At 57.8% G+C, this 12,394-nt stretch overlaps 4 protein-coding genes across 4 annotated transcripts; 3 read left to right on the top strand and 1 right to left on the bottom strand.

The window, feature by feature from the left end:
- Positions 1 to 1,105: 1,105 nt before the first annotated feature.
- Positions 1,106 to 3,374, top strand: PG998_000216 (C6 zinc finger domain-containing protein; the record flags this gene model as incomplete). Its single annotated transcript, XM_066867034.1, has 4 exons — positions 1,106 to 1,375; positions 1,513 to 2,442; positions 2,507 to 2,787; positions 2,858 to 3,374. 4 exons carry the CDS (start codon positions 1,106 to 1,108, stop codon positions 3,372 to 3,374), a joined length of 1,998 nt encoding a protein of 665 aa, XP_066735449.1.
- A 2,281-nt stretch (positions 3,375 to 5,655) lies between these two features.
- On the top strand, positions 5,656 to 7,449 carry PG998_000215 (ATP-binding protein cassette; the record flags this gene model as incomplete). The annotated part of the gene is made up of 6 exons (XM_066867033.1): positions 5,656 to 5,854; positions 6,064 to 6,185; positions 6,265 to 6,510; positions 6,632 to 6,702; positions 6,967 to 7,056; positions 7,140 to 7,449. The coding sequence occupies 6 exons, from the start codon at positions 5,656 to 5,658 to the stop codon at positions 7,447 to 7,449; spliced, it is 1,038 nt and encodes a 345-aa protein (XP_066735448.1).
- A 123-nt stretch (positions 7,450 to 7,572) lies between these two features.
- On the bottom strand, positions 7,573 to 8,792 carry PG998_000214 (uncharacterized protein; the record flags this gene model as incomplete). Its single annotated transcript, XM_066867032.1, has 3 exons — positions 7,573 to 8,007; positions 8,242 to 8,547; positions 8,622 to 8,792. 3 exons carry the CDS (start codon positions 8,790 to 8,792, stop codon positions 7,573 to 7,575), a joined length of 912 nt encoding a protein of 303 aa, XP_066735447.1.
- Positions 8,793 to 10,436: 1,644 nt separating this feature from the next.
- PG998_000213 (uncharacterized protein) lies at positions 10,437 to 12,362 on the top strand (the record flags this gene model as incomplete). Its single annotated transcript, XM_066867031.1, has 3 exons — positions 10,437 to 11,222; positions 11,288 to 12,239; positions 12,319 to 12,362. The coding sequence occupies 3 exons, from the start codon at positions 10,437 to 10,439 to the stop codon at positions 12,360 to 12,362; spliced, it is 1,782 nt and encodes a 593-aa protein (XP_066735446.1).
- Between the last annotated feature and the right edge of the window lie 32 nt (positions 12,363 to 12,394).

Here is a 12,394-nt window from a genome sequence, read left to right as displayed (position 1 = left end):
TTTGCCAGCCATCGTCCTGTGGGCCTGTTGTTTCAATGACGCTGCTCGCATCTCCGCGGGGGATATGCTATAGGGCATCTCGAAGATCTCGCTCTCTTACTATTACTATGTATGTACGTCTGGAAGGCGGGCGGAGACTCCTCACTGGTTCGTGTTTATTATTATACCTTACAGGGTATTCCTGGGCCAGCTGAGCAATTCCACCACCCACCTGCCCCTCTCTCCTCCTGCTGCTGCCCTGCCATGCCCCGTATTCCGCTGCTCCCCTGCCCCCCGTACATGCATCTACGGGTCGGCGGGTTGTCGGGTGGCAGGGCTTTCCCAGGGGCCCTCTTCCCTGTATCTTATTTTTTGGCCTGTCTCAGAACACGCGTGGGTGCGTGCCGGTAGGGTATCACCACATGCATCTCCCTTATTGTCCAGTCAATTGCGCAGTTGCATTTTTTTTGTTGGGCGGGCGACAGACACATGGACGAGAGGAGAAGAGAGCGTGGGGTTCTTGACAGCTGAGAGAGAGACATAGACAGAGATGAGAGGGCGGGACGTTGTATTATACTTATTATACTGCTTATGACTTGCAGAAACGAAACATCTGGACAAGAGCTGGGTCCCTCCGCCGGAAGAGTCTCCGTGCACTGCGCTGAGTGATAGGTGAGTGCATGCTGAGTGCATGCATATGTACTGTATGAGAGAGCCCAGTGCATTACATATCATCTCTACTTACTATTTACATACCTGCTGTCTTCTACTACTCACTATCTGTCTACTCTTCCCCAGACCTCTTGGCTAGTTCCGTCCCTCGCTGCCCTTCATTTCGCTTTCCTGGTTTACTTCCCTTCCCTTCCCACCCCCATGCGTCGCCCACTGTGACGGCCCATTTCCCACCCCACTACCACCACCGTCGCATTTCGACTCGATTCGGTATTTGCTGCCAAACGGGCGCCAGCTAATAGCTAATGCCGAGCCCGCTTCATTTATCCGTCCTATCTGCTTCCCACGAGTCGCCATAGTATACATACACATATATAAGCGCAAGCTCGGCCGGTGATCGATTATTTATATATATATATATACTATATATACTATATATACTATACGCATTATCATGGATTCGCTAAGTATGAATCGCTACCCGCCCGAGACCACTCCACAACTCGCCGCCGTATCATCCGCGGGCGCCGCCGCATTCCACCCTCCTTCTCTGTTGCCCGAGACCTCGAATGCGTCATCTTCTTCTACTACTACAACGGCAGAGTCATTCCTCGCGCCTCCGCCGCCTCCGCCACCGCAGAATGCCTCGTCGGTAGCTTCCACCCCCGCCACCGATTCGCGCGCGCCGCCATCTGCAACCGTTCCGGCGGCTTGTCTCGCTTGCGTAAGTAGCGTGCGAACTACTAGTACTATTACTACTACAACTACCACTGCCACCTCCAGCAAATCGTGTTTTCCATTCTACTCCCCCTTTCTTCCAATTTGATTGGGAAGCTAATAAAATCGTAAAAAAAAATAAAGAGGTCGAAACACCTTAAGTGCGACGGACTTAATCCGTGTACGCGATGCAAAGCGAGCGACAGCTTGTGCCAGTACATCGCGTCTAGGCGTGGCTACAAAGGTCCCAGAAGGAACACGGCCCAGAACCCCAACAAACGACATGCTTCCGATTCGCCCCCCTCCGCCGGCGGCGACAGCAGCTGTCCTATGCTGCTCGGCGCGACGGTGACGACGCCCGTGCCGGCCATGGCCGCCTTCAATTCCGTGCTGGGCCTCCCGGAGCCGCCTCCGATGTCCCCCTTTGTGGCCACGCCCGGCTTCTCGGGCCTGCAGCTGTACCGAAACCCCTACCTCGACCCCGTGACGGGCGCCCTGATGGAGTTTAACAACAACCAGCAGCGGCAGCCGCAGACGCTGGCGGATCGCTGCGTCGACTCCTTTTACCACCACTTCTTCCCGGGCCACCCGTGCGCGCTGCCCAAGGCGCACCTGCTGCGCCTGGCCAAGGAGCGCAACCTGGAGCCGCTGCTGGCGGCGATGCGGTGGACGGGGTCGCTGTACTTCGACGTGGGCGGGCCGACGCGGGCCACGTTCCTGGACGAGGCGCTGCGGCTGGTCTACGCGGCCGACGCGGCCAAGGACGCCTTCCTCGTCCAGGCCATGGTGATCCTGCTGATCGGCCTCGACGGCAGCTGCGAGAACGACAAGGCCCGCGACCTGCTGTCCGACGTCGAGCGCATCGCCATCGAGATCGGGCTCTACCAGCGCGCCTACGCCACCAACCACGGCCAGGGCGACGCCGTGCTCGAGGAGAGCCTGCGGCGCACGTGGTGGGACCTGTTCGTTGTGGATGGCATGGTCGCCGGGGTCCATCGGCAGACCAACTTTTTGTTGTTCGACATCGTGGCCGACGTGGCGCTGCCTTGCGAAGAGCACGAGTATCTGTCGGGGGTAAGTGCGGTGCAGTGCTGTTTCTATATCTACTCCCATCTCGTGTGCTAACCATATCACTTAGTTCATCCCGCGACCCATGTACCTCGAGGACTTTGACGACCAACTCTTTAGCGGAGAGGAGAGGGAATTTTCCTCGTTCGCCTACCGGGTCGCGTCCATCCGCAACCTCGGCCGCATGATGCGGCTGCCCGAGAGTGTCTTCCCGGGCGACGAAAACGTCGACCGCATAGAAATGCTGCTGTCGAATTGGAGGATGCACCTACCGGAGTCCAAGCGCGACTGCCTGAACAAGGACGGCCAGCTCGACGAGATGATGTTCCAGGCGCACATGATCAACAACGCGTAAGTACTTACTTACTTTCTCTCTCTCTTCCCCCCATCTTGTCTCGATATTGAGTTTTTTAATTGGCAGCTGCTCGATCATCCTGCACCAGCCGCACTCGCAGCTGGACTCGTCGCCGGCGCGGTCGGTGACGGCGTGCGCGCCGCACCAGCTGGTCAAGAGCGGGGACCACTTCAACGCGCACACCAAGCACATCGTGACGGCGGCGAGCGCCATCAGCCGGCTGGTGACGTACGCGGTGCCCATCACGGCGCACACGCACTTCTTCACGTGCGTGCTGACGCTGAGCTCCATCGTGCACCTGAGCAAATGGGCGCTGTACTTTGTGCAGAACGACGAGGACCTGCGGCAGCAGATCCGCCTGAACATCGGCGCCCTCAACAAGCTCAGCACCGTCTGGAAGGCCGCGGGCCGCGCGGGCGGCCAGGTCCGCGGCGTCGCCCAGGAGATCTACCGCGCCAAGAAGGCGCAGCAGGACAACGCGAGCCTCTGGGTCGGCTACACCCAGGAGGAGATCGTGAGCAGCATCGCGTCGGATGAGAGCATCATGAGCGACATCAACACGATGCTTCAGCCGGGGAGTTGAGGGGGAGGGGCGGGCTAAAGGTCATCCATTGTTCATGAATTCGTCTTGTTCTCTTTTGGGACAGACACAACCTAAAGGGGAGGAGGAGGCACTGGGGAAATAGCGGGAAAAGGCCTCTCTTCTTATAGTTTAAAATGTGGAAAGCGGGTGGTGTTTGCCGGCCTGTCTCAAGACAACAAGGCAACACGATGTAACAACAAATATCCGGTCCGATGGGGTTTGTGGAGTTGGGGGAATGGCTGATCTTTTTGTAGGTAGGTAACCAAGATCCTGTGCATTAGGTTTTCTTATTCTTCTTTTTCGAATAATGAGATCAAGAACAGAGACAGAGGGTAAACTACTTTTGACCAAGATATATAAGTATACGTGTGTGTGTGCGATACGTCCTTTCTTGCCCATGTGATTTCGAAATGCGCGATCCATACATATTATGATTGCACTGCTCTGCGTCTTGGTCATATGCATGCAATCTTCCCCTGCCTTGCCCTGCTGCTGCTGCTCGCTTGCTCACCCACACACCGCGATTCTTTCCTTTTCTTAACCTCAGCGCCGAGTCAACGCCCATGTTTGCTGGGCGTGTTCTTTCTTTCTTTTCTTTCTACCCCATGTGCCTCATGTGCCCCATGGGCCCGGCCCCGTCGTTTGCTAGGTTTATTAGGTTATACGAGAGGGGCGTCAGTAGTTTCGACCGCAGGACGATCCAACGCGACGACCCTCTCCGTGTTGGACGATGAGCGGCTGAAATGGGGGGTTATTAGAGTTGTAGTATGTAGTAGGGCAGGTCGTTCTGATGCTGGGGGTGGTCGCCGGGCTTTTCGGGCTTCAGTGGGGTTTGGGGTTGGAAGGTCAGGTCCCCGATTGGCTTTGGTCAGGGGGTTTTGGTACTGGACGGCGACCATTCTCCGGGGAGCTGGAGCTTGGGGCGCCCGGGGGGCTGATCGCTGCGGGGACATGGGGCCAGGTCGCCGTCCTGGGGGGTGTCATGATATGATATGTATATGTTCAATGCCTCCCTGCACTATTCGGCGACCACCCTTCGACGTAAAAACAAATGAAGGAGCCTCACTTGGTGTACTGTATATTCTTCTACTTTGCCTCGCGTCTTGCCAGGTCCCCGACTGCTACTCTGCTCCGGCCTAACAAGGGTGCGGTGAAAGTGACAACCCCTAGCTCGCTGCAAAACCTACTCGCGTATGAGGTCTCGGGATTTGAAAGGTCGCCGGCAGCCTCGATGGTCAACACTCGGCTATCGGGCCCCGCGGGCATACCTACCTTAGCGGATAGAAGGCCGAAAACGCTATTCTCTTCTGGCGCCCCCCAGGTCGCCGAAGACATGGTCGTATATCCACAGCTTCCCCGGGCTGGATCCCCGAACCATGCCTTGAATCCCCATTGGGGGTGACGGGCTCGATGCCGGGCAATAACGTGCAGCCATGCTTTCCTTTTCATTCTTGGAATGGTCGCCGTTCTTGTGGCGTTTAGTTTACTTCGAATAACGTAACCCCGAACCTCGCTGGCCGGCTGTATCATAAGCGGACGCAACGCGCTCACTCTACGGCCCCAGCTTGTGTTGGTTGACAGAAGGTGAGACACTTGGCTGGGCACCAGCCCCTGATTGGCTCGTTCTTCTTCTCTTTCTCCCAAAGCAGACACCGGCGGAGGGGGAGTGTTCATGATATTGGCTGACCAACAACCGACTACTTTCTTACGGTCGCCGCTGACACGCTCGCCGACCACTAACTCAGGCAATCATTGCACATATACACACACGCGCGCACGCGGGCTGTGAAGAAGTCAATCAGCAGAATGGCCGGAAATCTTTTCAGCTCGGGTGACACAGGCAATAGGTGTTTGGATGGCACCGGCGGCTACGTGATTGGGCGAGTAGATGGCAGAAATGTGAACAAGATCGGCGGCTGGTTGGATGCTTAGTCGGCGACATCAAGTTCCATGTTGGTTGTCAGAGTATGTTGAAGAAGGCCCAAAGAGTCTTGTCAGGTGAGCATTGGGAGTAAGACACCACCACTGATTGTGTCAAGGCTGGTGAATGTCGGTGTTACGGCTTGCGAAGCCTTACAGAGCGCGTGAACATCCGCCGTGTAGATGAAACCCCTCCGAGTCATGAGAAAACCAAACTGCCGGCAGTTGTTTGATAACAGTAGCTGCATAACATGCTTGCACTCACCCCGAGCCGTCTCATTTACATTGGCTGCAACCTCAGATGCCACAAACACGTGGAACTAAGCCCACGGCGTTCAACCACCAAGAAAAGCGGGAGAACATGCACGACGACGGCGACAACGGCCCAAGTGCGTCCGCATCCGCATCCGCCCCTGCTGCTGCCGCTGTCGCCGCCGCCAAGGATCCAACCTCGCTGTCCATATCGGTGGATCTGGAGCACGGCAGTTCCACGGCAGCAGACGCGCCCCCTGCTTCGCACGGCCGTGTCGAGCATCGCATGGCGCGGTGTAACCGTGACGGTCCGCGACCGCAAGATCGAGGAGCCGCGCAACCTTATACACAATTTCGAGGGCTGTGTCGAAGCCGGTACGAATTTCTTCTTCTATTGCTTCACTTTTGCCTGCCGGCTGGTGCATGGTGGTCCACGATACCTGTTCCACGTCTCCTTCAGGGGAAAACAGGGGCGTAGCAGAGCGTAGCATAGCCAACAAAGCGAAATGATAACCAGGTAAACTATGTGCTCTCATCGGCGCCAGCGTCTCCGGCAAGGCCACTCTGCGCAACGTCCTCGCCCACCGCCCGACCCAGAACCAGGACGTCTTGAGCACCACCCTCGTAAACGGCGCCGAAGTGCAGCACACCGAGAAAAGGGGGAAGGATGAGAAGAAGAGAATGCCGACGGACCCCAACTGTCGAGCAAAAAAAACAGCGCACTGTCGCCGAGAGAGACCGCAAATCGCGCATCGACAGCCTCATCGCCTCCCTCGGCCTGGCGCGAGCAGCCGCACACACCCTGGTCGGCACGCGGCCTCGGCGGCGTCCAGAAGCGGCGGCGCGTCGGGTGGCGTACGGGATCCGCGTCGCCATGTACCTGAGGCTCGCCGTCATGACAGGGAAGGTTTGGTTGCGGCTCGGGGCAGAGCCGGCGTCGATCATTCCGATTTCTAACGGTCTTGTGAGTTCATGTTATGGCACGAATACGGCACCATGGGATAGACAGACGCCCGACGAGGCTGTGGGGGATCTTCAGGGGCTGGGTCGTCGGTGCTATTGCTAACCAAATGGATCGCTAACAGCTTTTCGGCTCGGCTTTCATGTCTTTCACGGCGGTGGCTTATGTGCCGGCTTTCCTTGAAGATCGACAGCGGTACGTCAAGGAACATCATAACGGGCTGCACGGCGCGACGGCATCCGTAGTGTTCAACTTTCTGATTGGGATCCCTTATCTCTTTGCGTTGCCCCTTTTCAATTACTTCCTCAACGCGACATCCACTCTGACACGATCGTCCCTCCTACGCGAACTCCCATATTACGCTCAACGTTGGCCGATACCACTAACACTGTAACACTCACCACAGTCCTCATCTTCGTCCTCTTCTCCGTGATATCCCACTGGCTGTCCCACTTCCAGCCCACCGCCCCCCGGGTTCTTCACGTACCTGCTGTGGCTGTTCCTGGACCTGGGGGCGGCCGAATCGCCCGTGAAGCTGATAGCGGCACTGTTTCCCGAGCTTCGTCGTGGCCCTGGCCCCGGCCGCCTTCGTCAACGACCTCTGGATGAGCGTCGGCGATTTTTCTCGTGAGCCCCCGCGCCTCCTCAAACATCTTCTACCGCTACGGCTTCCACTACTGGGACTACCAGAGATGGGTCTCCGAGGACATGATGGTCAACGAGTTCGCCGGCCGCGCCTACGCGTGCGCTCCTTGTCAGGGGAAGGATGGCATCGGAGAAGGGGGAGGAGCATGCGACTGCATGTTTCCTACCGCGCTGGCGGATCAGTGCCTCGTCGCCGACCAGGGCGTGCTGGACCAATACGGATACCGGCCGGGACATCTGGGACGCAACGTGGGGGTTCTGCTGGACATCGTGCTGGGGTACCGTATCGCGGGCTAGGTAGCATTGAAGGTTAGGATGTAATAACCACCATTTAACATTGATGGGCCACGGGAGCGAGCAATCCGCTGTTTGATAACAACTGATTATTATACACGATAATATGGATGTCGTACTAACTCACTACCACCACTCCCACCCCCTATCTACCCTTTCGAACCACCCCCCACCCCCGCCGTCCAAGCCCTGCAGCTGCGCAAAGTACCAGCCCTCGGAGATGTTGGGCTCGCCCAGCTGCCGCTTCAGCCAGCACGTCCACTGGCCCTGGTAGAGCCCCCAGCCCGCGCCGACGCAGCCGGCGCGGCCCGCGCACTCGTCGAGGCACTCGGCCATGGTCGCCGTGGGCTTGTGGTCGAGGTCCACGGCGCCGCGGCCGCTGTTGTAGTCGCGGCCGCACTGGATGTTGAACGGCTTGTTCCCCGCCGACACGTACACGTTGTGGTCGTCCTGCGGGCACCGGATCGGGCCCGGCACCGCGACGCCCGTGAAGCCGGTAGACGAGGGGGCTTGGCCGCGACCGTCGTGGTTGTTGTGGGTGGTGGTGTTGTTGACGGGGCGCTACTATTTTGGGAAACAAAGAACTCGGCGTTAGTCAGAGATCGTCGGCAGTGTATCAAATTTCACACCTTAGCTGGCGTACCGGCTAGGTACGCTCCAGCGACCAATTATCATCTTCTTTTACGAAGAGATGGTTCGGTGCCTTTTTTATAGATGTGCAGCTCTTTCTTTTCTTTGTTTTTTTTCTCACCTCGTGGAATGTGACTTGTTGTTGCTGTCCAGCGCCAGCCCGACCCCGAGCCCCGTGGCGATGCCGCTGACCAGCAACAGCGCCGTGATGGCCATGATGATGATGAAGTGCGTGCGGTCGACGCCGCAGACCATGCGCGGCCGCTTCCCAGGCCGCGGCGGCAGCGTCCGGTAGCTCACGACGCTGGGCGCCAAGTCGCCGCCGGGCGTCGTGCTCAGCGGCGAGACGACCGACGGCGGCGGCGGCGGGCCCGGGTTCGGCGTGTTGGCGACCCAGTGGTGGGCGCGCGCGATGCCCTCGGCGGCGTAGCTGGTCGGCGGCGGGTGCCACGAAGACTGCTGGGGTGGTGGCTGGTAGGGGGGTAGCTGTTGCGGAGGAGGGGGGATGTGTGCGCTGCGGGCGGCTGTCGCAAGCGCTGGGCGACGCTTTCCCAGCGGCCGTGAACTGTTGTCGGCGTGGAGACGTCGGAGACTTGCCGTTGTAGACCACCGGCATTACCACCACCACCACCACCACCACCTCCTCCTCCTCCTCCTCCTCCTCCTCCTCCGCTGCCGTACTGCGGATAGGGGTACTGGTTCTGTTGATACGCCATCTCCAATTAAATGAATGAATGAATGACAGACACAAAGGAAAGGAAAAGGAAAATGTCACACGCTGCTCTCTTGCAACTCCCAACCCAACAGGAAATCCGGTCTTGATAATCCTTCGTTTCGTCCAAGTTCGGAGAGCCAAGCCGTAGTAAGCAAGGTTACTGCGGGCACTTATATACGGCGCGTTCGTTCCAAGCTGCTACACGAAAAGTGCCAATTTGGCGGCAGTCTTACTCTTCCTCTAATAGACGAGATGAGCCTCCTTCCTTCACCAACAACCTCACAGGCCACACCCACACCGCAGCCCACCCCATCCTTTCTAGGGCTGGGTTCTCCGAAATGGCGGGCTGACCTGACTTGCATTCGGATCCTGCTTGCCTCAAAGGAGAACCACCAAATGGATATCGTCACGTCTTGGCGCAACCCCCGATTGGCTGGGCCTTTGCGGCTCGGAACATCCTTGGCTGGGTTTTATTCACATGAGGAGGAGGAACCAGGCAACTGTGCCGCTTAACCTCGACGGTGTGCCCACCTCAGCCCGACTAGCCGGCTGGGGGAGCCTCACTTACTCAGCCGCATCGCTGGGCTGGTCGTTGCTCAAAATAAGCAGCCGTAATTTCTTGATGCGCTTGAAGGAAGCGGCTTTTCCGATGGAATCGGGAAAGCGACCGTCGGCAATGGAATGCGTGCTCTGGCTATTTATTCCGTCTTCTCATTGAAGATGTCCGCCCTTGAAATACCCGTAATCGAAGTTTAAATGATACACACCATCGAGCTACAGTAAGTCGGTGAGGAGCAAGATCTACTGCTGTAGTGCGGTGTATTTTTAGACGTTAGCCCTGATTGTGGTCCACGCTGCACTGCGGCTCGGCGGTGCTGTGGATATTTGATGCATATCGAGATTCGCGAGCTGCTTCTCTTCTTCCATTCTGTTTCCAAAGCCCGGGCCTCTAGCGATCGAGTCTGGCAAGGATGTATGTATGGGGGTTTTGATATTCTCAACGGAGATATATCGATGTCAAAAACTTCGAATTGACTTCAGGGCAGTCGGCAGGTACCCCTTGCTAATAGTCAGAAGCAGACTCCGAGCAACAAGAAACGCCTTATATACTTCAATAACTTACTAACAATGGGCTGGTAGTTCCAACAACGAGTCTCTCATCAATGCAGGACGCCGCGAAATGCGGTAGTAATGCGGATTGCAGAATTCAGTGAACCGGCGTCATTCCAAGCATGCTTGACAAGTCTTGCTGCCATGGCGATACAAGGTCCTTTGTCTTAGGTGTGTTTGCCAGGAGGTACTTGCTTGCTAGGCCAGGTACCTGCTTGATCTGCGTGCAGTTTTGGCAGGTTTGGGCAAGGCAGACCCTTGCTTTGACACGAAAGTTTAGGCCCTCAGGGCTCCGCTGACACGCTGCACGCTAAAAATTGAACCCCCGCGACGGGGAACTCGCGATTCTGGGCTATCACACGAACTTTGAGCTTAACGTGTCTTGGTTCGTTCTCCGGATTGAAGAATAACGCAACTAATAAGTCAGATGGGGTTGACGCGCCACCACGACATCCTCTCACTCCGCCGCCAATTTCTCTAGGAGTGCGTCCTCACGCAGAGAAGAAAAAGAACTGGCGACAGCCGCCAAGGCATCATGCCACCTCTGGTGCTCGCTAGTTCTTCGCCGCTGTCATCGCCGGACTCGTTCCAGACTGCCACGGATTCCCCCAACCGATTGGGAGATATTACCAACACCGACATAAGCAGCCCCGACGTTGCCGAGACCGAGGCCCAATACCGCCTGGCACGACAACTGCCACCAGAACTGAAGCAACACTGCCAAATCTATCTGGAAGAGAACATCCATTCGATAGCCTTGGGCTTGCTAAACGACTTGCTCCCTTCCGGTCGCGATGGCCACAGCAAGCGCGCCACGATACCCGAGTCGTCGAGCAAAGGAGCATCGTACTGCCCGCCGCCCAACCACATAGCGCTCTTGACCACGCTCATCGTCCACCCCGACTTCACCAACCGGCCGAAAGAAGAGACATGGCCGGAAACGGCGAACAATTCCTTGGCGTACCTGCGCTGCCTGCTCCAAACCGTCGGCCCCATCAATGCGCGATTCAAGGAGGCCTTCCGCTTTGGGACCGGCCCTTCGCGCTACTACCGGGGCGGCTCCTCCACTTCGGATAGCGACAACGAGCTGCTGGAAGACACATGGGGCGATGCGCCCATGGAGGGCAAATACTTCAAGGACAGCGTCTGGCGGAACGGACAGGACTTTTTCGGCGTCGTCGGCTGGGCCTTCAACTGCAGCCAATTGTACCCCAACCGCTGGCATTACTGGCAGCCGTGGCTGGAGTTCATGTTTGACGTGGTCGAGGCAGACCTCCACGAGCGACTGAGGCTGGACAACGAAGCGGACAACGCTGGGGGCGTGAACGCGGGGATAAGTTCCGCTTGTTACGCGACTCGATCTTGGCCGGCTTCATCGGACAGCAGAAGGGGCGCTCAGGAGGCTTGAAATGGATTATGAAGGCCCTTTTTGCCGATGGGAGCAAAGGGTCGAGCTCCGTCTTTCAGGAGATGTGGCATAACGAGCACAAGGGCATCTCGAAAAAGGCCATCAACAAGCGCAAGAGGACACAGGTGAATCTGGAGAAGGGAGAATACGGGGCCTGGCTCGACGACGAATCCATCTACTCGTCTCAAGCCTCGGAACCGCCCACGCCACAAAAGCTTTTGTCGAGCTCCGGCAAATCTAAGCTACAAACCTTGGAACCGGCGTTTGTTGAATCGATACGCCTCCGCCAGCGGTTGTTTGCGATGCTGTCGTTTCTTTCCCACTTCCTCCCCGAGCCGCCGGTGTCTCTCCCGGATCTTTACGAGAGTTATGTCGAACACCTCAAGGTCCTCCCCCTGACGGTCTTCAACGCCTTCATCACGCAAACGACGTCGAGCCTGCGTCTCGACAGCCAGATCTCGATCCTGCAGGACATCCTGATCCTCTTCATGCCGTCGAGCGCCGTGTCGCCCGCCCGAGTCGACGCGGACCGGTTCGATGCTAACGGCACCAGCCCGGCCATCATCGAGCGCTGCTTCCTGCCCTACGCGTCCAACACGATCGAGCCCGAGGACAACGCGAAGGTGAGCATGCTGCTGGAGGAGCTCGTGCAGATGGTCTGGGTCGACGGCACCGAGCAGTTCGGCCCCGCGCTGGTCGACGTCGCGAAGAAGGGCATCGCGGCGCGCGAGGCCAAGGTCCGCAGGAAGACGCCCGGCCGGGGCCGGGGCCGCGGCGGGCCTCCCGCCGAAGACGGCGACGCCGAGGCCAAGGCCGCGCTGCAGGCGAGCGGGCAGCGGCTGCTGACCCTGGCCCGCATGGTCGTCGCCTCGCTCGAGAGCTCCGGCGAGAGCTCCGGCGAGGACGAGATCGAGGTGAAAGGCAGCGATGGTGAGTTCTGATGACCGACAGCACCGGCACATCTTGATGGCGAGACGTTGAATACTAACTACGCTCCTCCTGGGAGTAGACACTTTTGACGAGATCACCTTCATGACTGCGCGGAGTACTTAGGAGGAACGAAGCGAGTCGGAAGAAGAAGAAGA

This window comes from Apiospora kogelbergensis (genome assembly GCF_038363985.1).
Source record: "Apiospora kogelbergensis strain CBS 113332 chromosome Unknown utg000001l_segment0_segment0, whole genome shotgun sequence".
Classification (NCBI taxonomy): domain Eukaryota; kingdom Fungi; phylum Ascomycota; class Sordariomycetes; order Amphisphaeriales; family Apiosporaceae; genus Apiospora; species Apiospora kogelbergensis.
The sequence above is the reverse complement of the archived record's forward strand: the minus strand, read 5'-3'. Positions and strand labels throughout refer to the sequence as shown.